At 34.8% G+C, this 24487-nt stretch overlaps 1 protein-coding gene across 3 annotated transcripts in view; it reads left to right on the top strand.

Annotated features, from left to right (window-relative positions):
* Pax (paxillin) overlaps nucleotides 1-24487 on the top strand; it is a 159692-nt gene that overhangs the window by 116486 nt on the left and 18719 nt on the right. For 2 of the 3 annotated variants that reach the window (XM_072535548.1, XM_072535547.1), the window contains exons 5-7: nucleotides 11988-12159; nucleotides 16390-16770; nucleotides 17044-17274. In XM_072535548.1, the coding sequence (XP_072391649.1) occupies nucleotides 11988-12159; nucleotides 16390-16770; nucleotides 17044-17274 (784 nt within the window). Of the gene's footprint in view, nucleotides 1-11987; nucleotides 12160-16389; nucleotides 16771-17043; nucleotides 17275-17351; nucleotides 17898-24487 lie in introns of those variants that run through there. The other variant, XM_072535549.1, reaches the window with a different exon arrangement.

The raw sequence follows: 24487 nt of genomic DNA, 5'->3' as shown, positions 1-24487 counted from the left end.
TTTGGATCACATTTTGCGGAAGATTATTCCATTTTTGCACCAAATCGAATTTCTGGGAGCCGGCACATGACTCCGTAAACGTCTCTTCATCTCATCCCAAACATGTTCTATGGGATTGATATCTGGACTGCGAGAAGGTCAAACAAATCGTGTGATTTGAACCTCGTCAAGATACTCAGTAACTATCCTAGCAGTGTGGGGCCGTGCATTATCATGCATAAATGTTGCGTCGTCTCCAAGAATAACCATAAACGGTAAAACATGGTCTTCCAGAATCTGTGTCAGGTACCTATGCGCTGTCAATGTCCCATTCTCGATAAAGACTAACTCCGTGCAAGCATTAAACGATATGCCTCCCCATGCCATAACTGACCCTCCACCAAATGGAAGACGCTCGGCAACACATGCTTGAGCATATCTCTCGCCTGGGCGTCGCCACACTCTTACACGTTTGTCTGAGCCAGTAAGACAGAATCTCTATTCATCGGAAAACAATACACGACTCCAATCCTGCATTGTCCAAGCCAAGTGTTCTCGTGCAAAATTCAATCTGACAATTCGGTGTTCACGGGAAAGCGGCGGTCCAGTTACTCTAGTTCGAGAAGATAAACCAGCAGCATGAAGTCGTCTCCTAACCGTCCATTCACTTATGTTTACATTTCTCACTTCTTGCAGATGATTTCGAAGAGAAACTGCCGTAACCGTTCGGTTTCTCAAAGCACTAGAAACGACAAAGCGGTCATCTCTAGCTGTTGTAATCCTGCCTCGACCTGAACCAGGTCTTCGAGTAAGCAGACCGGTCTCTTCGTACCGTTGCCATACTCGTTGCACACTCGAGAGACTTACACCAACGTTTCTCGCAGTTTCGCGCTGACCGTGGCCATCTTCTAACGCCGCCACAATTCTTGCCGCCACAACAGAATTTATTCTCATTGCAATACACTGACAGTGATAACAATTAATACACAACAATTTACAATTAACGTTAAAACCATAGAAACAAAAACTGTGCTGAAAACGGTTTTTAGGAATTAGGCTAAGGGGCCCTTTTTTATCTCAAATGCTTGTCGAAACAACAACGACAACAATTTTTTTTTCAAGAAATCCATTAGTAAACTATGTTACAACCGAAAATAGTTAAAACAGAATAATAATTTCTAAAATAAATTCAAATTATGGGGTGACCCTAATTTTATGCTCGGTAGTGTATATTGGAAAATGAACATATATAATATTATCGTAGAAATAACAACAAATGCTATGTCTATTCTCCACCACTGCTATTATTGTCGCCAAAGAGTTCTACGACTGGAGTATGGTTCTTGGTTTCCCCGGTTTCTGGTTCTAGATTAAGATAAAATTCTTTATTAAGAGGAGTCTTGAGATATTTAGTTAACTCCATTAGATCGCGAAACTTTGGTTAGACTTATTTTATTTTTCGCTTTATTTGGTATCAGACTTATTTGTTTTGGTGTTGTTTTTCCAGTAATGGTGTGGAACCATGGGCCGTGAAAAATTTTACGTATTAAAACTTGTCCAGAATACTTCTTAGATATTCGGTACATTCTTTCTGTCTTCGATGAAATTGTTGGTTTTGGATTCTTTAAAAATAAATCCTTAAAACTTTCGTCCATAAGAAACCAGTCAGTTTCTTTCCCAGCATTAACCACTTCAAATGGAGAAGGTTTAGACCTTGACTGCCGAATAAGGCCATCCTGTTCTTCTGGAACATTAACAACTGCTTTTTTTTGCACCAGAAATGAGACTAAAGTTGGGTATACGTGTGTTAGAAGTTAGTAGTACTTAGAATATATTAGCTGTAGTAGTATGTTAGTTTATATCTCTGATACTAATTTCACGACATGCACCAGGATGTATGAAAAGCGGATAAAGATGTAGTTTTTGTTCTGGCCCGGGCAACCATCAGATAAAAACCATGTTTCATCCATTTTACCGAGTATATGATCTTTTAGAATTTTAGATAATGAAATATCATGGAAGTTACCTCATTTTGACCACGTTTAGCCATTCCTTCCTGATAGGTATATACACTCGCGATCATAAAATCCGGGTCACCTTGAAAATTTCAAGTTTCTTGAATATTTTTGCATCTGGTGCAGTAATAACCTTTTTTTTAGGGTAATGTATTTTTTATTTGTCATCAATGTTTGTTTTGAAAGAAAGAAAAAACGCTTTTTTTATTGTTTTTATTGAAAAAGCAGAAAACAAACCAAATTGTTGGAACAGACATACGAAAGAAAAAATGAAAAATACAGAACGTGGTAAAACATCGGTGGAATTTCAATGACTAATATCGTGTATTGCCTCCCCTTGCTCTAATAACCTCTTGCAGACGACGGGGCATATTCTCAATTGTTCTCCGGATTACATGTTGTGGTATGTTATTCCACTCTCTCACTAACAGATCCTTAAGCTGCTGTGCGTTGTTAGGAGGAGGTGTATGGGTTTGAATACGTTTTTTCAAATCGTCCCAGAGATGTTTGATGGGATTCAGATCCGGAGATCTAGCTAGCCAAGGTAACCTAGTAATTCCAACCTTGTCCAAGTATTGCATGCTGATCCTGGCAACCTGCGGTCGCACGTTGTCCTGCATAAAAACTGCGTCTTCTCCAAGCCCTGTCATGGTGGGCATAACATGTTCTTCCAGAATCTCCGTAATGTACCTTCGTGCAGTTAAGGACCCATTTTCGATTAAGGGTAATTCTGTGCGGAAGTCGGAAGATACACCTCTCCAAGCCATGACTGAGCCTCCACCAAATGGCATTCTTGGAGCAATGCAAGCTTGTGAAAATCGTTCACCGGTTCTCCTCCAAACTCTTACACGTCCATTGGATCCAGTTAGGCTGAAACGGGATTCATCTGAGAATAACACTGCTCCAATCATTAATTCCCCAATGCGCGTATTGTCGAGCAGAAGCTAGTCGTGCAACTCGATGCGCACGGCCAAGTGGCGGTCCTGTAGTCATTACCCGAGAAGATAGTCTAGAAGAACGAAGTCTTCTCCTGACTGTTGCAACGCTAACATTGCAATTTCGTACTTCCTGTAGGCAATTTCGATGCATAACCGCAGTTGAGGTCCGGTCATCTCGTGCCATGGTCGTTCTTCTTCGTCCAGAGCCAGGTCGTCTGGTTAGCAAACTCGTCTTCTGAAAGCGTTGAAGCACTCGTTGAACCGTAGAAAGGCTTACGCCAACAGTTCTTGCGACTTGCCGTTGAGTGTGACCGTCTTCCACAAACGCAACAATGCGTGCTGTTTTAACAACAGTCAAGGCATTTTTGGCAAAAAATAAACAATAATAAACGCTAAGAATGACACTTATAAACACTAATGGTGGCAATAATAAACGTTTGTTTGTTGCATTTGAACAGAAAGTCGAAGCACAAATGAGACATTTAAAACAAGCGGCAGTTACAGGTACCGTTCATTTTGGGAAGTGTATAGTTTTCCTCGAAATCGGCATTATTGGAATTCTTTATTACAAAGGAAACCGCTAAGCCGACAACAATTCTCAGAAACATGCATTAGTTTGTATTTGTGTTATTATTATTTACGATAAAGCTCGTTAAAAATGAAATAACGGCGATTTTCAAGGTGACCCAGATTTTATGATCGCGAGTGTATATGGACATCATTACCTCCGATGTCGTGTACACCGAATACATAGTACCAAAGTTGTCTGCTGTAGAAAACTTTATTTGTAGTCAAATTTTTCGTTTTATACCATAAAAATGCCTTTGCTTTAGCGTGATGAAGGTTTCTCACTTAAAGCAGTTCCTTTTTTGTTGATTCATCGATATTCGGTAGTTTGAAATATGTTTTAATAAACAAAGTAAGAAACCTTCGACTGTGGGTGAATTTTTTTAAAGACTGTACATATTTCTTACATTTAACTTTGATGGTATAGCTGTAGAGTTACTTAAAGCAGGAGGTCGACTCCTAATAGAACGAATAACTTTTCTAATGAATCAATGCTGCCAACAAATCAAAGTACCATCTGAATGGAAAACCGCTCACCAAGTGTCCATCTTTAAAAAGGGTAATCGAAAAGATCCTAACTGCTACAGAGGATTAAGTGTCCTACCTACTTTCGGGAGATTGTTTGGAAAGATAATAAATGGAAAAATACAAGATGATGTAGGACATCTAATTAGCGAAGACCAAAGTGGATTTACGCCTGGTAGATCTTGCACTGATAACTTGTTTATACTCCAACAATTAATAGAAAAAAGAATAGCGGTTGGTACCGAAGTACATCTAGCCTTCATCGACCTAGAAAAGGCCTATGATACAGTTCCAAGACTTAAATTGTGGCAAGCTTTACAAAAACTCGGTATTAGTCAAAACCTTTTAGGAATAATCACAGAAGTATACAGGGATAACACTACTTATCTAAAAATCTGTTGGCAAATTTTATTAAAGGTGTTTTCTATCCTGTATTTATACGATTTTGTTGGAGAGTAGAGGTAGTTTGGATGTGTGGAGTCATACGATTTAAGGCTGAAAGCGATTGGGACATCTGCGTTTCAGCTAATGATTGTCTGGATTGGTTCTGTGGTGTGGAATTTTTTTTCGAAGTTGTTTGAATAGAGGACTGGGTTGCTGTTGGGGATGGTTTAGTTTGGGTCGGTTTTTGGACTGCTGTCGAGCTGGAGTTGGGGTTTCTGGTCGGATTGGATGGAGTCCTCGGTTCATCATAGATACCTAAACGATTTACACATTTTTAAACATGGACTCGTACAATTCCGTTATTAATAATTATATTTTCTGTTATAAGGATACGGATAAGCGCCCTGTACGTGAAATCAAATCTTAACTGTCTTTTCCTTTTTATTTCGATATACTCTGTACGAGTACTAGAAACCAATTCGCTAAGAATTTTGCTTAGTTGAGGAGATATGTTGTGGAATGCAATTTTTAGATTCCCCATGTCTCTCTTAACATCTTTATCAACGTCTGTTTTGCCTTGCAATTCTTAGAAGGCACAGATTAAAGCGGAATTCTTGAATTTGGTTTCGAAAATTAGTCTACGATTTTAAAATAGAAACATTTTGGAACAAACCCATTTTGCCAGTAATATTGTAGTAATATATAACAAAAATACGCCGGTATTTACTGGCCTCCCTGACTGGTCTAACCGATTTTTTTAGTTATATATAACTCCCGCTTTTTTGATGACTCACAATATTTTGACTGTGCTTAAACTAGAACAAATACTAAATACATTCTGCAAAATTTGAAGTACATAGTAAATTATCTGGTAATAGTCTACAGGTATATGAACCACATGTGTAAACAAGTGTCAGTTGCACATTAAAGTTCTCGATAAATCAGAAAATCATTTTTAAGTGAAATCGGGGCATACATTGTTTAGAATGCATTTATTATGATTAACGCTATTTAGGTGTGTTCCATTGTAACTTTCAAATACCGAAGTAGAAAGACTAGTTTTGCTAAAAAAACTGAGAGTTTTGGAAATGAAGGAGCAAATACTAAAGAGGGAGCTAAATCCTGATTTAAGTGGACAATCTAATTCAAATAATAATGATATTATTGTTGACAGTGAAAACGGAAAAACTTAATATGTAATATTTAAAGATTTTTTTAACTGTTGCATAATAAAATATGTTAGTTGTAAGAAAAAATGTTAACGATAAAAATTATAAATGTTTTGTTTTGTATTTCCACTTTTACTTATCTCAAGTTAGAGCAAGAACGATTTCTGCTAATTTAGATCGCCTTCGTTGCCCACTTTGTCTAATGTCATCTTTAACTTCTACTGGACACTGATCCAGAATACCTTGTATTGGGGGCTCCATTGGATCGAGTTTATCATTTAATTATTTAGCTACATTGTGCAACATAAAACAACATATAACAAGTTTTGGAACATTTTCTATCAACACCCGAACTTTATATTGAAGCATTGGAAATCGTTGTTTTAGTTGTTCAAAACATCTTTCAATTATTACACTCTTCTTTGTTAATAATCTGTTATAAGCAAGTTCTGTAGAAGTATTTGGATTTCAAAATGTGCTACGCCATAACCTTCATCTCCCAAAATTATTGCATTTGACATCATAAACTCATTTTTAGCAATGTTACAAATTTGTGAGTTGCTCCATATCCGTGAATAATGGACAGATTCTGGCCATGATGCTCTACGTTTGTAAAACACTTATCTGTATTGCAAGTGGCTTGAACGTTGATACTGTGATATCCTTTGCGACTGATATATTCATCACCATAAAGAGGTGGTAATTTAATTTTTATGTGGGTGCAATCGATCACACCCACGTTACACGGAAAAGTGTACTTTGTTTGCCATCTTTCTTTAGCTTCTATTATATCCGCCGGAGTGTTAGGAAATGTTATCCATCGTGCGCATTTTTCTATTATCTGGTCAGCAACTTAAGTCACAACCTTAGACACAGTAGTTTGATGAACACCAATATCTTCTCGCACTCCCATTTGAAACGCCGGATCAGTTACATATCTTAAAAATATTTTCATTTTATCGGCGTTACATATATACCCCCCCCCCCACCTCTTGTTTCTTCTGATTCTTCACTCAAAAAGTTATATGAAAGCCACTTAACATTTTCTTTATTAAATCGATATAATACTTTAAAGTCACGATCACACGTACTTCTTGATTTATAATATTTTTTTGAACGCAAATTAAACATGAACTCAGCCATAGCTTTGCCACGATGAAACTGAAGTCTCTGGTAACTATTAGACTAAAAATTTATGGAGTAGATTCTCATCCTAAGAGCATAAAGATATTTTTATTCATATCAAAAATGAGAACATTCTCACAACAAACTGTACATAAGAATACCTACTCAAGCCGGGTATCTACTTCTGTTTTTTATTCCATACCACATGGAGTATTTACTACAAAAATTGGAGTATAAACTAAATTCTCATTTTTATTCATAATCCCCATTGGTGCAACTTTAAACATGCTTGATGTATATACTTGATGTATTTCGATTTTAAAACTGATTAATCTCATCTTTCAAATATTTGTTTGGGTTGAGTTTGCCGAAAGTAGAAGCTGAATATAGCCGCAAATGTCAATCATGAAATAAATTATTTCGGTTTGGCAGTGTTTGGATGTTTTTATAATGCATATGTGGTATGCTTCAAATATGAAGAGAGAAAGCTTTTAAAAAGTACATTTTGATTATACTGTTTTATGAATTCTGCAATTTTCAATGTATACGTAACAATAACGAGTAAATATTTGTCTCTTTCGAGATTAATTGCAAACATAAGGGCAATTGCCAAAAATATTTCTAATGATTAACTACAATTAATCTCCAAAGAAACTAATATTTACTCATTGTTGTTTTATATAAATCAAAAATTGCAGAATTCATAACATAATATAATCAAAATAAGCATATACATTATAAAAATATGCCAACACTGCTAAACCGAAATTTTTTGTTCCCTGTTTGACATTTGAGGCTATAATCGGCTTGTATTTTCGGTAAACTCAACCTTTGTTTCTCTATAGAATCGTATGTCATTTTCCTCTATTAAGTCATTGAGTTTATTGTAAATTATAGGTTTTTTCGAACCATTTATCTTATTTAGACTTAAAACATCCAATGTTGGCCGTCTTCGCTCCTCAATTTTCTTATCTCGAGCCATGTGATCAATTTGGTTTCTTAGATGATTTACTCATCTCATTTGTTGCCGCCCTGTTTTTTATTTACTTGTCCATGGTCTACAAACTGTAATAATCTTATTCTATGTTTCGTCTAGTTGTCTAATAATGTTGCCGGAGAATTTTCACTCCAGGTTAGCTATTTGGCTGTTAGCATTTGTCATGGATCCAACAAGGTGATTAGTTAAATCCGAATTTTTTCTTCTCTTCTACTTCTTATTTTTATGTAAACCTGACTCTGTCTGTTCTTCAATGTACCTCCAGTAATTTGTCGTTCAATCGTTTTCGTGGTCTTCCTACTGATCGTCTTCCCGTTGGGGAATCGTCCTCTGCCTTCTTTACTACTCTATTTTTTGTCATTTGGCTTATATAATCTACTCTTCTATTTCTTACCCAGTCCTTGATGTTCTCCACCTTGCATCTACGTCGTATATCTGTACTTCTAGCTCTATCCCATAGTGTTTTACTATTAATTTTTCGCAATCAACAAAATTATTATGACTGAATAGGTATTTTCAATACCTTTCAAACGAAGTATCACTTGACATAAGGTCGTATTTAAAATTATCTGTCACAGTGGCGCTGTAACGTCATCTGTCACTATTACGTCACCTATTATGACTAGTTGAGAAGTCTACGTCTGCTTATTACCTCCCTTCAAAATTCACTATTATAACAACAACCGTTCAAAAGATACGATAAAACTAATTTAACATAAAAATTACTTCTTCATAAGAATTCCTGGCTTCTCCAGGAATTTTTCTTCTGTCTTAAATGCTTGCCGTTATTCTCTTCCTATTGTTAAGAGTCATTCTACGTTTCTTGTAGTTATGTTACTTCTTGAAAATTGAATTTTTGGCGGGAATTAGAAGATTCTATGTTGGGTGTTGGAATTAATTTGTTCGAATGGGATTCATAATTGTCGTCGGTATTCCCGACCGTTTCCACATTTTTGGAGTAGTGTTTGCTGTGGAATTCTACACGCGACTGCTGAATGATGACTGAAATAGGATGATCTGATATAAGCCCATTTTTCGTCTTGATAGAGAATTAATCCGTGTATCTTCCAGCTGTGGTGGCTTTTCTCTTGCTTTCTACAATATGCTTTCGAAATGTCACCTTCATGTCTAGGTAGACGCCAAGATATCTTATATGGTTAATTTTCCTCTTTCATCCTGGTCATTTAGAATTGTATAGAGTAGGCTAGATGTTGTATTTTCTAAAGAATGATAATGAAATAAATACTTCCGAGCCAAAAAGGGACAGTAAAATGGCAACAAATAGAGAACCTGGTGGTGTTGGAATCGCATGTTGGGTCGGGCTCCCGCTGCATTAGCCCAACAAATTTTCTATGTTCACTTTCCAAAATAAATACCTATTGTACTAATTTATTGGATAACTTCTTCTTCTTCCTTCTTGTATGTAGGTTTTAACGCCTGTTTCCTCTTGAATATTAACCTCATAAATTGTTTAAATTATTGCACTATCTTTTTTTGGTCTGCCAATACTTTTTCGTCCATTTGGAGACTTATCTCGTGCTATTCGTACTATCCTATCCTCTGACATTTTACTAATGTGTTCGTTCCACTCCTGTTTCCGTTTTGTCACCCATCCATTATGTCTTCTATATTTCATGCTCTTCTTATGTTTTCGCTTCTCTTCCTATCCAACAGACTTTTCTTTGATATTCTTCGGAGTATTCATCTCTGTTGTTTCTAGTAGTCGTTTAGATATGTCAGGTCTTGTCTCCGCCGTGTATGTTAATATAGGCCTAATTGCTGCTTTATAGATTCTTGTTTTTGTGTCTTGTCTTAGGTGTTTGTTCTTCCAGATTGTGTCATTAAGAAATCCCGCCGATTTACTTGCTTTAAAGCTTTGCTGTCGTACTTCTTCAACTCCGTAACTAGTTATATCTATTCCCAAATATCTAAACCTTGCTTCCTGCTTTCCCATCAATTTCGATTTTACATCGTAGTGGGTATTTAGATGCTGTCATACATTTCGTTTTTTCTGCTGATATTATCATATTGTATTTTTTGGCTGTTGTATTGAAGATGTGTGTTAATCTTTGGAGCTCGTGTTGTGTCTCGGCGATTAATGCGGCATCGTCTCCATAACATAATTTTGGATTTCTTTGTTCCCCATTGTGTAACCATGACCTTTACGTACTGCTTGTATTATTTCGTCCATTATTATATTAAAGAGAAGTGGATTTAATGAGTCACCCTGTCTGATTTCGCTTTGTACTTGGATAACTTAACAAATACAATTGTAACTCAGGTCGGGTTTCGTACTACATTACGAAAAGCGTCAGAAATACTAAATAATTCATGCTTTGTCTGTTTACATTTCGCCTTAAATACGCGAATTGTGTTATTTACACGAGGTAAAGTATTCGTAAATATATATATATATATATATATATATATATATATATATATATATATATATATATATATATATTCGGTTTTTTTTATAACGTCTTACGACGTTGTCCGACTCCCAAACGCCACTGTATTCTGTCTTGAGTTAGGTCTTCGTCCAGATTTCGAGCGCTAATCGCTTTCCTAACTCCCAGGGTCCAGCTCTGTGGTGGTCTTCCTCGTTTCCTCTTCTCTGGGGGTTGCCACATCATCGTTTTTTTAGGCAATCTTTCGTCCCACATTCGGCTCACATGCCCATACCATATGAGCTGTTTTCTCTCAATATCCTCAACTATAGTGCCCTCTATACCCATTTGTTGTTTTATCACTTCATTCCGTATTCTGTCGGCTCTTGATATTCTCATGGATCTTCTGATGGCATCCATTTCCGTGGCTTCGACCTTTTTCTTATATTTTTCGGTTATTCTCCATGTCTCAGCTCCATAAAGTAGGCTAGTTTTAACCATTGTCATAGATGTTCCATTTTCTTTTCTTTGATATTTCTTTACTCCATAGAATTCCGTTCAAACATGCTATAGCTCTTCGTGCTTGTACAATTCGATGTTCTATTTCTCGTTCGTCTTTTCCACTACGGTCGAAGATGACGCCCAGGTATTTATATTCGTTGCATGGATTTATTTTTTGATTGTCATCGATATCGAGTTGTTCTGCTTCAGCTCCAATTGAGAGGTATTTTGTCTTTTCTAAATTGATATTTAATCCCCATTTCTGGTATTCTTCAATTAGTTTTCTAAGCATGTATTCCATGTCATCTTTGTCATTTGAGATTACCACCTGATCATCTGCAAACTGTAAAGTATATATGTAATCCTGATCGTTCAATTGTATACCCATTCCTTTGACTTTCCTTTTCCATTGTTTCAGAGCTGCAGATATATAAATCTTAAATAGAGTCGGAGAAATACAACATCCTTGTCTGAGACCCTTAGTAACTGCAAATTTTTCAGCTAAGAGGTTTCCGAATTTCATTTGGGAGTTTGAACCATAATATAGATCTTTGAGAGCACTAACCAATGTTTGATGTATGTTTGATGTGCCCAGGACTTCCCATAGTTTATTTAGCGGGACTGTGTCATATGCCTTCTCAAGATCTACAAAAGTCATATGTAACTCTCTATTTGTCACAATTTTCTTTTCTATAATTTGTTTAAGACAGAAGATGATATCTGTACATGAACGACCTGCTCTAAATCCTCCTTGTTCTTCGTCTTCAGACGATTGATAATCTTCCTCTATCAGGTCCCGTAGTATTCGACCGTATAGTCGACTCATTGAACTTGTGGCCGATATCCCTCTATAGTTTTTACAATTTCTCCTGTCACCTTTTTTATATATTGGGGTCATATATGCTGTTTTCCATTCATCTGGTGTTGGATGTCCATTAATATATTTGTTAAATATCACCGTGATCATTCTGTGTAATTTCTCTGAGCCATTCTTTATTAATTCCGTAGTTACTCCCTCTGGTCCACTTGCTTTCCCATTCTTCATCCCTGCTATAGCTTTTTGAACTATGTTGATATCTATGGTAATATGCTCTCCCAGAATTTCGATTCTTGATGAATTCATATCTTCTTTAAATTCGTCTCTGTTCTCATTTAATAGATGTTTGTAATAATGTGTCCAATCCTCGGGATTTATGGGATTTAGAATCACTTTCTCGTTAGTCGGCTTCTTAACATAGTTTATAAACTTCGTAAATATATACTGTATTATAATAATAGTCCACTTTAGTAACATTCTTTCCTAATGTAACGCTTTGATAGTGAAGTAAGTTCAAATCGATAATTGATAATTTATCTCATGGTAATATTATTCTTCATATTCGTTTTTTTCTTTTCAGAGACGTCATTTATACCGGCCCTAAAAAAGTAGTGATAACTGTGAAAGAAACTAAAACGGAGACTGGATATCCTGGCGAGACGGAATTAATATCGTCTCATGTCACTCACACCGCAGCTTCATCCGCAACTAGGGAACTCGATGATCTAATGGCTAGTTTGTCGAATATTAAGGTAATGTTGTTTATGTTTCTCTATAAATTTTCGAGTTTTAAAACCGACATTAGAAACCATGATTAAGTTTAATTCTGAATATTTATATTCTGCTTCCTGTGTATCATTATTGTGGTTTCATACTTCCGAATTATTCATTTAATATTTTATTATACAGGATGAGTACAGAAAAATATTGTTGTGAAACAATTTTACTATTACGTAAATTTATAAAAATAGTTACTTACAATTTTGATGGAGTTGTATAGTTGTCAACTCACTAGGTGGTTAATTTTCACTGAAATATTCGTTACTCAGTGCTAACTACACGGTTTATAACTTCTAGTTTAAAATTTTTGGTGTATTTTGAAAATGTCATAACATCCTTGCTTAGTAAAGCAGACAAACTTATCATACTTGGTGATTTTAATATAAATTTTAAACTTGAATCTGAACCTTTTTTTGATATTCAAAATCTATTAACATCTTTTGGTCTAAAAACAACTATAAACGATTATACTAGAATCACATCCCATTCCAGTAGTTGCATCGACAACATTATGACAAATTTTTCTGAAACTATCTACAGAGTCGGCGTATTTGAACCTCGTTTTTCTGACCATCGAGCTCAGTTTTTATTTATTGACTCTGAGCATAAAGTTGTTGACACTTATCAAACGTTTCAACGGTTTATTACTTCTTCTGGTTTACAGAAGCTTAAACGTGCGCTAGCTAGTACAAATATGGACTTTTTCTACGATATTAATAATGATCCTGATTTTTTAACAGTCTTTCTTACCGAAACTTATAAAAATTTAATATTAAAGCATTTTCCACTAAAAAAAGTACGAAAAATGGCTGAAAAAACACCTGTGCAATGGTTTAATAATGAATTAAGGTCTTACAGATCCAATCTTTCTCTTGTTAAACACATTGCAGATGCCACTAAGGATCCCGATTTGTTCAAAGTATATAAACAACAAAAAGTTGAATATAATCGGCTAGTACAAATTGCTAAAAAGTCAGCTTACTGTAATTTTATTACTAATTCCAATAATAAACTTAAAGACTGCTGGAAAATAGTAAATTTCGAAAGAAACTACACAAGATCCAGTTCGGTACAACCTGATCTACCTCCAGACGAAATGAATCAATTTTTTACTACAGTTGCAGAGAATATAGTTACATCTCTTCCCAATATTAACGTCGATGTCCTCGTCAATTATAGAAATTATCCTTCTCCGAGCAAATCCTTTTTTTTTTTCGTCCCGTTCTGGAAGAAGAGGTCTCTCAAATAATAAAGTCTCTTAGTAATTCTAATTGTAGGGGCGTTCACGAAATTAATAGCAATATTTTAAAAGAAACTTACCAAATAGTTTTAACACCTTTCACTCATCTTATTAATTTAATTCTATCAACTGGAGTATTTTCAGAAGTACTAAAATACTCTAAAGTACTACCAATCTACAAAAAAGGTGATTCCTCAAAAACTGACAATTACAGACCCATAAGCATTGTTTCTACTTTTGGGAAAGTGATTGAAAAGGTTATCAAATAACAATTTTATTCCTACTTTGAGTCAAATAATTACTTTAGCAACTCACAATATGGATTCAGAAGTGCTCGTTCTACTACGAACGCGGTATTTAATGTTGTGAGCGAGGTGATTGAGGGGCTTGAACGCGGAAATCGCATAGCAATTTCTCTTTGCGACTTGTCGAAGGCTTTTGATTGCGTTTCACACGACATTTTGCTTCACAAATTAAATTACTATGGAATCAGAGGTATCCCTCTTAAGCTTATAACTTCTTATCTATGTGGCAGACACCAGGCGGTAGTGTCTAAAGGTCATCTCTCCGATTTTCTATCCGTAAAACATGGAGTCCCACAAGGTTCGGTCTTAGGACCTCTTTTGTTTATTATTTATGTCAACGATCTGCCTAAATTCATATCTCCGTACAAAACCATACAATTCGCAGATGATACGACATACGTTATTTCAGGAAAAAATAATGATGAATTAAAAATGTCTCAAGAAAAAGTTTCTACTAAATCTAGCTCATGGTTTGCTGCAAACAAACTAAAACTTAACTCTGATAAAACGCAAAATCTGGTTATATCTGCAAGTAATTTACACAATGATCTAGTTAACAAAGAGACTGTTAAACTATTGGGAGTAACCATAGATAACCGACTCAACTGGTCGGTTCATATTTCACAACTTAAGAAAAAGCTATCAACTTGATTATTTGTTATTCGCCAACTAGCAAGGGTTGTCAACTTTGAAACATTAAAAATGACATATTTTTCCTTATTTCATTCTCATCTAAACTATGGTGTAATCATATGGGGCAATTCAACAAATGCACTTCAAATTTTTAGAATGCAAAAGAAAGCTGTCAGGATTTTAGCAGGGGTTAGTTATCTAGAACACTGCCGACCTTTCTTTATCAAATTCAAAATTATGCCGCTACCTACTCTGTTGATATTTCAAGTTCTAACTGAAATTCACAGAAAACGTGCCCATTTAATAAAGCAGTCTGACGTCCATGTTCACAATACGCGAAACTGTTACTACCTACGAACAAATCGCTGTAGATTAAGTCTTTCAGAAAAAAATAGTCTTAATTATAACTATTACAATATTTTACCAAAAAGTATAAAACAGCTAAGCTGTAATAGTTTCGATAAAGTCATAAAAAAATATCTTCTAAAACATTGTTTTTTCTGCTCAGAAGAATATATGACTCATTGCAGAACATCCACTGAACTGCTTACCGTAACTTTGACATAAATGTTTTTCTGTTTAATATGTGTTCTTGTTTGTATATATTATTTAAGTTACGTTTTATATTTCTTTTTTAATATTATGTATGTTCTTTTTGACTTGCTACAAACAATATTTGTATATGTTATGTAGTTAAATAAATACTCTACTCTACTCTATTCTACTAGGTCGTTTTTCCATTAGCGTTGTCTATAAAACATAAACAATAAATTCACTTGACACCAAAAAAGAAATCTTTAACAACTATAACCTCAAAAACGCACACCACACAAACTGCTAATGTTCCAGCTGACTTGTTGATAGTGACATATTATTTTGTGCACAATTATTGCATGTCCTGGACATATAATAATCTGCCCTTTCTCTTTTAATTGCTAAGAGCACAGCTATTGTATGTATGGACATTCAACAATAATGGTTCCCTTCATAATACATTTTTGAGCTTAATTCACAGTTTTGAAATGTCATTTATACCACACCAAACGTTTTAGGATATGCAATGTTTGTGCAGGATGATAGATTGTTAGGAAGTCATCAGGGTACAGTGCATAACTCGATAATAGAAAAAAATGGACGTACAATAAGTGTGCTTTAAGCCATCGTATGATCTTGTTTGTGATATATTTAAATTTAGGTTTTATATTCTCTAAACTCTACATGTTGACATATGTAGGTCGATATATTTGCCATAAATGGAGGCATCTGTATAACCCAAAACAGAAATACCTAGAAATGTTTTATTATTACTTTTACTGCACAATTCTAATTGCTTTGCCAATTTAGCTAATGCTTGAAAATCAAGAAAACCATTAACAAATTACACTCGGCCCTTCAATATTATTACCTAAATATTATTAGCCTATTAACTCCGTCGCTACGGTAGGTTAGTTCCCAAATATTATGTATATAAATTTGAAACTTCAAAAAAGGTTTTTTAATTTTTTTAACGTTACTTCAAAATTGATAACCCACAATATTTTTATATTTATAATTTATATACCCCATAAGAAAAATAATTTTAATTTCTGTTTTCTGCATTCTTTTTAAAGAGACAATCTGCACATATTTCTCTTTTGCGTTAACGAAGGCATACACGATATTTTCCACGATCTTGTGGAGCGCGCTTCTATTATAATTTGTGACATAATTCTAACTTAAAACGTTCCCGAAATAACTACACGTTGTATTTTACCGAAATACATCGCTTCGCTCTCGCCGTTTGATCTCGTAGAAACAAAAAGGATGCACGATAGAAACGTAAACGATTCTCTGACCCTGCACAAAAAATGTCCAGGCGCACATCCAGGTTAATGCGGCGGTGGGGAGTAGACGTGGGACTTACTAAATTTCGTTAAGAAATAAAATAGGCCGCAAGCCATCAGTTTATTATTCAACTGCTGGAGCGGCGGTTAGTTGCGAAATTTTCGCTCGATTTTCCTCGCTAATTCATTTTTATTTTACAGGTGAATCAAGGGCCTCAGCATCATACAGTTTCCGATTCGCAATACGCCCGCCCAATAAAGGCCACTCAAACACAGAGTGCCCCTCCTCCACCGAAGCAGAATTTGGATTCTATGCTAGGAAACCTCCAAGCAGACATGAGCCGCCAAGGAGTCAACACCAGCCAAAAGGGATGCTGCAGCGCCTGTGACAAACCTATCGTAGGTCAAGTCATCACCGCTTTGGGCAAAACCTGGCATCCAGAACACTTCACCTGTGCCCATTGCAGCCAAGAATTGGGTACCAGGAACTTCTTCGAAAGAGAAGGAAAGCCCTATTGTGAACCAGACTATCACAATCTTTTCAGCCCAAGATGTGCCTATTGCAACGGACCTATTTTAGACGTACGTTAAAACCACCACCTGTTGATTCATCATGGAAAATTACATCTTATGGTGTTATAGTGCTATTTGGGAATGTCATCAGTGTTTATTATAGAGTGATAAAATACAAATTTTGTGAAAAAGTGAAAATTTGGAATAATAATTAATTGAATGGTATAAGAATTTATAAAATACTTATTAATTGTTCCAGTAAATATTTCTATGGACTCTGATGGCATTCACCAAACAATACTCTTATATAACTATGTCTTTAATTTTATTTGTTTTGTTTAGAAATGCGTAACAGCTCTGGAGAAGACTTGGCACATGGACCACTTCTTTTGCGCCCAGTGTGGTAAACAGTTTGGGGAAGAAGGATTCCACGAACGTGAAGGAAAGCCATACTGTCGTGACGACTACTTTGACATGTTCGCCCCAAAATGCGGAGCATGCAACCGTGCCATCATGGAAAATTATATTTCAGCTCTTAACGCCCAATGGCACCCTGATTGCTTCGTATGCAGGGTTAGTATAGCAACAATTTTATCTATTCAGCATTTATTTGTTTATATGATAAATAAATTTACATTGTTAATTAATAGGACTGCAAGTTGCCAGTACAAGGAAAATCGTTTTACGCAGTGGAAGGCAAACCAGTTTGTCCTGGTTGCATTGGAGCTGATGAAGAAGAAGATGAGTAAATGCGCCGCCCCAAAAATATGCCCTCTCTATCTATACGCCCCCTCCCCGAAATGATGCCCTCTAGCCCTTGAATTTTATTGTATAAAGTATATCGTTTGTATTTTATTTTATTAAATAAAACAAATAAAAAATAAAACAAAACAAAACACAATAAAAAAAAAAACAAAAAACACAAATATTGAAAAGGGACCACAAGTTACAAGCACAATAGGTGGCTATGTAATAGTAGACTTTAAACTCCGTAATTTATCGGTTTATTCACAGTATGGAGTGAATATATTACACTTTCTTAATGACAGTTTTAGAAGCCAAGAATATTTTTAGAATGTCGACGCTTATGTAAATTTATTTTTAAAGTTTTGATCTTGTGCTGTTATGCTTGTGGTTCTCTTTTTAAATTGTGAAAGGTTCAAAATAAAATATGATGAAAATAAGCAGGTGCTGATGAGCTTCTAGAGAGCGACAGATACCTGTAGGACATTTTACGCATAGGCGCCGCGAATGGGGATATTTTGTTGGAATAATACTTTGAGGAGATGGTTGTTTTACTATTTAACACCTGAATTTTTTTTTATGATTGATTTTTTTTTAATTGATTATAAAACTTTATTTCTATATCCTCTTCGTGAATATTTATGTCGCCTTTGTGCAAATTTTCTGTGTCTTTACAATACAAAACCGTTTTTTTTTCACATTCATAATTGTCGTGCTTGACTATTTTTTAAAGAAGACATTATAGTTTTTACTATCTTCCCTCCATAAACTTCTTTCATCTATCTTTAAAACTTTATTATGTTATTGTCTTTATGCGTTGGGTGGTACAGGTGTTTCATCTAGCGATGTCCTGTCGTATTCCCGTAATTCCCTATTTGGGAGTTAATTTTAGTAGGACTCTCAACTAGAATATCAAAAACACCTTGGACAGGGTAAGAAGAATAGCTAATCTCCTAGGTGCGCTATCTGGAAAGTTCGCTAATACTTCAATAAAATCCTACAAACAACCTCCCCCAAATATCGCAGATAAAATAGCTGCACGCCAAAAACGCTTATTGAAGAGCCGTTCCTTAGTATGGCTGGTGACACCGGAGGTCATGGCTGGGTTGGCTAACCCTAAATTCTTCCTCATAGCACTCTTTTCTTCTTGCACAATACTACCACTTTCAAATCCTTTTTCTCCTCTCTTGTCAGGTCGTGTTTCTAATTAAAGTAGTAAACAATGAAATAAAATATAAGATTATAAATATTAAAAAAATCGATTGGCATAAATCATAAATTATTCTCAAATCTGAAGAAACGACTTACTCTATGAAATGACTTGGTGCTTCAAAGGATGATCGAGGAGTGACTTCTTCGACGACTGGATGGTATATATTCGCGTTACGAGTTCTTGGTTATGTCTGCGTGTTTTTCTGCCCTTCGTAGGAAATGAACCCCTTTTACGTGGAGCTGGTGAGAAAAGAAAACCTCTTGGAATAGTTTTGCACGTCGGATCCTTCTCAAGAGGGTAATAAATTTGATAACTTTAAATTTTTAAAGCTGTAACTCGAGCCTTTTGTATAAAATAGCGTATGAATTCTCTTGAGAGGGAGAGAGAGGGAGAGCAATAAATTAAATAAAAGGACAAAAATTTGGGGTAATCTGAGGTAATTAATGACAAGTGGATATCCGAACTTGGCAAACATATGAATATGCCAATTTTTAACGTGGGAATTTAAAAATATGAAATTAGCTTTTAAAGAACGTCGTATTATGTTTACTAAATACTTTTCCAAACAGAATGAATAACCAGAAAATCAGAATAGCCTGGTTTACAAATGATGCTGCAATTATTGCTGAAACCGTGGACGGTTTGCAGAGACCATTGCATAAATTTCGTAAGATTTCGTAAACTCAACATTAACAAATCAATTGAGAAAACAAACTGCATGACCATAGAGAACCAGCAAGATGCAAAGATCTAAGAATTGGCTTCTCTAGTTGGACAGATTCGAATGTAGATATAAGGGTCGAATTGTTTGTAATGCCCCTTTGTCCGCTTCTTCTCGATCGACGATGGTAAATACAATAAAACGTTGAAGTTGTGGAGTAAAAATTATGGTTTTATTGACAGCTACTACTAATTACACTAAAGATGATGGTTAGGTAACTTTCTACAATAGACTGCGCTCGAATGAACTCAAATCCCCAATTTATAATCTCACAAATAATGTATACCTCAGCACAGAGGTTATTGCTTCTATCATACTAACAAACTTTGAACTATGAGCTTACAATACAATTTTATCTAGGCCGTAATTGTAACACTTAGGAAGTTCAATTGGAAAATATATTATTCGGCAATTTATTACGTTGTAGGTAAATGAACTATTTATTAAAATATTACACGATATGTTTTCACAATGTTTCAATTATACACGGAGAAACTATAAAATATTACAGATTACAAATTAAGGGATTAATTCGTGATTGAACACTAGTGGACATGGCCCTGCAATATATTAGAAAGCATTATCAACAATGCGGCAACCGTGTCAGGATGTCTAGGAAATTTGGAACAACAGATACATGAGAGTAGACAGTAAAGTTAAAATATACAAGACTTGCATTAAATTTATTATGATATATGGAATAGAAACGAGGGAAGATACTTTTCTTCTTAAAGTGTATTTTTGCGTAGGAGTCCACGGTTCATTCTCTTTTCAGCGGAAATATTAATTATTTATTTTTAGCATCATTTGGATCCATTTTATAACCTCCCGTCCATTGGCTCATGTTAAGCCTTAGAAGATTATAATTAAATCAGAAGTATATTCCTTTGTCTTCTTTCAATAGTCTTTGACTATCCTCTTCTTGACGTAAGCCTCCCCTTGGTGTTTCCATTTTAATTTGTCTCTTGCTACCTGGTGTCATTGCCTTCCCGCCGTTTCTTTCACTTCGTTCAGCCATCTTTTTGGAAGTCGCGCCACACCTCTCTTATGTTATTTAGGTCTCCACTGTATATTGCGTTTAATCCACCATAGTATGCTTCCACAATGGAAGCACAATGGAAAGAGCATGCAAGGAAGAGATACTATCGCGATGAATCCTATTTTTTATTATGTATGAATATGAAAATTGTTAAAAATCTTAGCGAATATTTCATACAAGCTTAAAAATGCAAGAAAGTATATAATTATTATCTGAAAACATTTTTGTTGAAAACTATTCAAAAAACTTCTCTTTATCTACGCCCATGTAGTTTGGTGTTTAAAACAGAAGATCTACTATTCTTAAAATATACTGTAAGAACAGAAAGAGCCTTCTTATTCAAATAAATAAATAGACTAAACTTTGCCCACACGCAATACTTGCCCAAGCTCTGTTTATTCAGAATCTGCAATGTTTAACTTGTAAAATAAATTCTCCTAGTAGGAGGGCATTAAAAAATAAAAAAGGTGCAGCATAGATTGATTATTGAAAAATTTTCTTTTAAAAATCTAAAAGCGAGTAGTATAAACATATTCATCTATTTTAAACAAACATCACATTTAAAATACCCATATAGTTATTAAATTTTTTTTTATTACAGAAAAAATCATAAAATACGTTTTTTTAAAAGAAATCAATCCTTTATCACTACACTTTTATCTCGAACTGCCAATTGTGTTAATTATATTAAAAGGATTTATATGATAACATAAAATAAATTTCTAAACAAAGTTGTTATTGGTTCTATCATGTTTTTCATGCATTTCCCATGTTATACAGTGTGTAAAAGCCAAATGGAATAAATTCATTGTTTAGGTTACTGTACATATTTATAAAAAATCCCGAAACACGTCAAATTTAAATTATAACTTGACATTCTTTAACGTGAAAATGTAACCCCTACCTTCAACCCCCTTAGAATGACAGGTACAACCCCCAATTTTTAAAATAGGAAGTATAGGCTTGTGATATATCGTTTGAAAGGTCTTTTCATTTTCCATTCAAAAATGTTGTCGCTTTCAAGTTTATTAAGATTAATTAAGATAAAATAAATTAAAATCATGTGGTTACCGACTAAAATATACTCAAAACTTATTTCCCGTTTAGGTCTTGATAATGAGAAAGTGAACAAAAACCATAGCAATATGGTTTTTAGATGGTAACCATTAAAAAACTTTAAAGAATTTCCGTGGCAACGTTATTTTAACACGCATTAGTAAATTATTTTATTTAAGTTGTCAGTATTTTAATTTAAGTAAAAAGTTCGTTCAATTCAATTCTGAAAAATGGTTAGATTAACGGAAATGCATAAAATAACAGTTTTACAAATGATTGGTTACGGAGATAACACCCGAACACAACAGGAAGTAACTCGCCTATTTCATGAGAAATTTCCTAATTTACCGCCTATATCCCAAAAAACAATAAGTAAAATAGAGAAGCAGTTTCGCGAGTTTGGTCATGTAAGGCAGATAAAAAAAGCAGCTGCCAATGCACTGAGTGATGAATTCAAATTAGATGTGTTGCTTGAGTTTCAGGAAAATCCACATACATCGAGTAGACAGACATCCACTACATTTAATGCTAGCCATACATCGATAGTAAACATATTAAAAGAAAATAAATTGCATCCCTATAAGATGATACCTACTCAGGAGCTCATGGAAGACGATTTTGATAGGAGAACTTTTTTTTGTGAGCAAATGATGGACATGTTGGATAACAATATTATCCAATTAGAAGACGTTATGTTTTCTGATGAGTGTACTTTTTCACTTAACGGTTATGCTAATCGGCAAAATTGTCGCTACTGGGCCACGGAAAATCCTCACTGGATGAGAGAAGAACACACTCAATACCCTCAAAAGGTTAATGTTTAGGCAGGGATTATAGGAAACAATATCATTGGTCCCTTTTTCATTGAGGGCAACTTGAATGGAAACAATTATTTGGCACTACTTCAAAATGATGTCATTCCAACGTTGGCAAATTTATATCCTGATCCAGGAAACCCTCAAGTTCCAACGAATACGATATGGTTTCAGCAGGATGGAGCACCAACTTAATGTCCGGCAGTACCTCGATACAATATTTCCCAATCGGTGGATAGGGAGGCGAGGATCGATTGAATGGCCAGCGCGATCACCTGATCTTACATTATTAGATTTCTTTTTATGGGGATATGTGAAGAGCCATGTGTACAAAACTAAACCTTCTGATTTAAATGACTTAAAAGAACGAATAACGCTTGCGATTAGGTCGATCACGCCTGTTATGTTAAATAATGTTAGAAGACAGTTTTATTTGAGATTAGGATGTTGCCAAGACGTTCGCGGTGAACATTTTGAACATCTAGTTCATTAACATTCATAGTTCTTTTTCGTGTTCTACATTTTATTACGTTTTGCATTACATTTTAGTTTTTGATTGTATTGTAGCGAATTTCGGTAACCACATGATTTTAATTTATTTTATCTTAATTAATCTTAATAAACTTGAAAGCGACAACATTTTTGAATGGAGAATGAAAAGACCTTTCAAACGATATATCACAAGCCTATACTTCCTATTTTAAAAATTGGGGGTTGTACCTGTCATTCTAAGGGGGTTGAAGGTAGGGATTACATTTTCACGTTAAAGAATGTCAAGTTATAATTTAAATTTGACGTGTTTCGGGATTTTTTATAAATATGTACAGTAACCTAAATAATGAATTTATTCCATTTGGCTTTTACACACTGTATATCTTTAGTGTAAGTTGTACTACTCTTGTTTGCATCGATCTTCCAAAAATGTTTACAATTGTTCCATTTTTGAATTGTATTGATTTCGAGCCTCACTATTCTCCTATACGTATTTCGATGCCTACCTCTCATCAGGGGTCTTAAGAAGACTGAACTGAACTGAAATGCAGTATCTAGTTGGCAATTATAGTAACATAATATCACTGTTTTTCACAGTGTGTTTATATACAGGGTGGTCCTTAAGTAATTGTACAAAAAGAAACACTTTATTCTACACTTTAAAATATTACGATTTAAGCCAACTTATTTTAATAAAATTTGATATTAAGAAAGATACAGTATGTTAAAGTAAAAATTTAAAATTTTATTTTTCGCTATAACTTTTATGTTTGGAAATATTGACGTACAAAAATTTACAACTGAGTGCTCTTGAGTATGAGAAATTATAATTTGATGCACGTTTTGATGTAGCTGATAGAGGGCGCCACATAAATTTGCGCTTAACTTCTTTGCTCTTTAAGTTAGCGCTAATTTTGTTGAAAAATATTAAAGATACATTATTTAAACATAAAAAAAGGTATTCTTTTTAATAACTTCAAAACTCAATCGTTTTCGGGATAATCGCATTCTATAAATTAACTGCATAATATTTCATAATTGTAATGTTTGTGCGATAGAGCACTGAATACCTGTAGATAAGCATAATTAAAGCAAAATTATAGTCTATTTTTATAAAAATAACTCTAAAGATGATAGTGAAACATACCAAGATGCTTTGTTATGGCTGCTAAATGTCTTATTGAAGCAAAGTTTTTATCTTCTTCTTTAGGTGCCGTGTCCGTATTCAGACGTTGGCCGTCATCATGTTTACAATTTCCTGAAACCTTTCTCTATTGCTTCTATACTGGCGTTGTATAAGGTTTTCTCGACAAGGTTGGAGGCATAGTTTGGAGGAGGCCAAGGCTCGATTTGGGCTGTAGCGCCATTGGAGAGAGAGAGAGTGTGGAATCATTGGTAATTATTTTTTAGGGCCATGTGAGTTACCTCGTAATTTGAATGGTGAGAACTATTTACATTTTTTTCAAAATGACTTTATTGATTTGTTGGAAGAATTGCCATTTAACTTAAGGCAAAATATGTGGATTATGCAAGATGGTGCACCACCACATTATACGAGGTCAGTGAGAACATACTTAAATACCAACTTTCCTGAACATTGGATTGGTCGTGGTAGTCATTTTCCTTGGCCAGCACGTAGCCCAGATTAATCCCCTCTATTTTTGTTATACAACACAATGAAACAGCGTATCTATAAGAATCCCATA

This window comes from Diabrotica undecimpunctata, chromosome 6 (genome assembly GCF_040954645.1).
Source record: "Diabrotica undecimpunctata isolate CICGRU chromosome 6, icDiaUnde3, whole genome shotgun sequence".
In the NCBI taxonomy this organism is placed as follows: Eukaryota; Metazoa; Arthropoda; class Insecta; order Coleoptera; family Chrysomelidae; genus Diabrotica; species Diabrotica undecimpunctata.
This window is presented reverse-complemented; position numbering and strand designations above follow the sequence as displayed.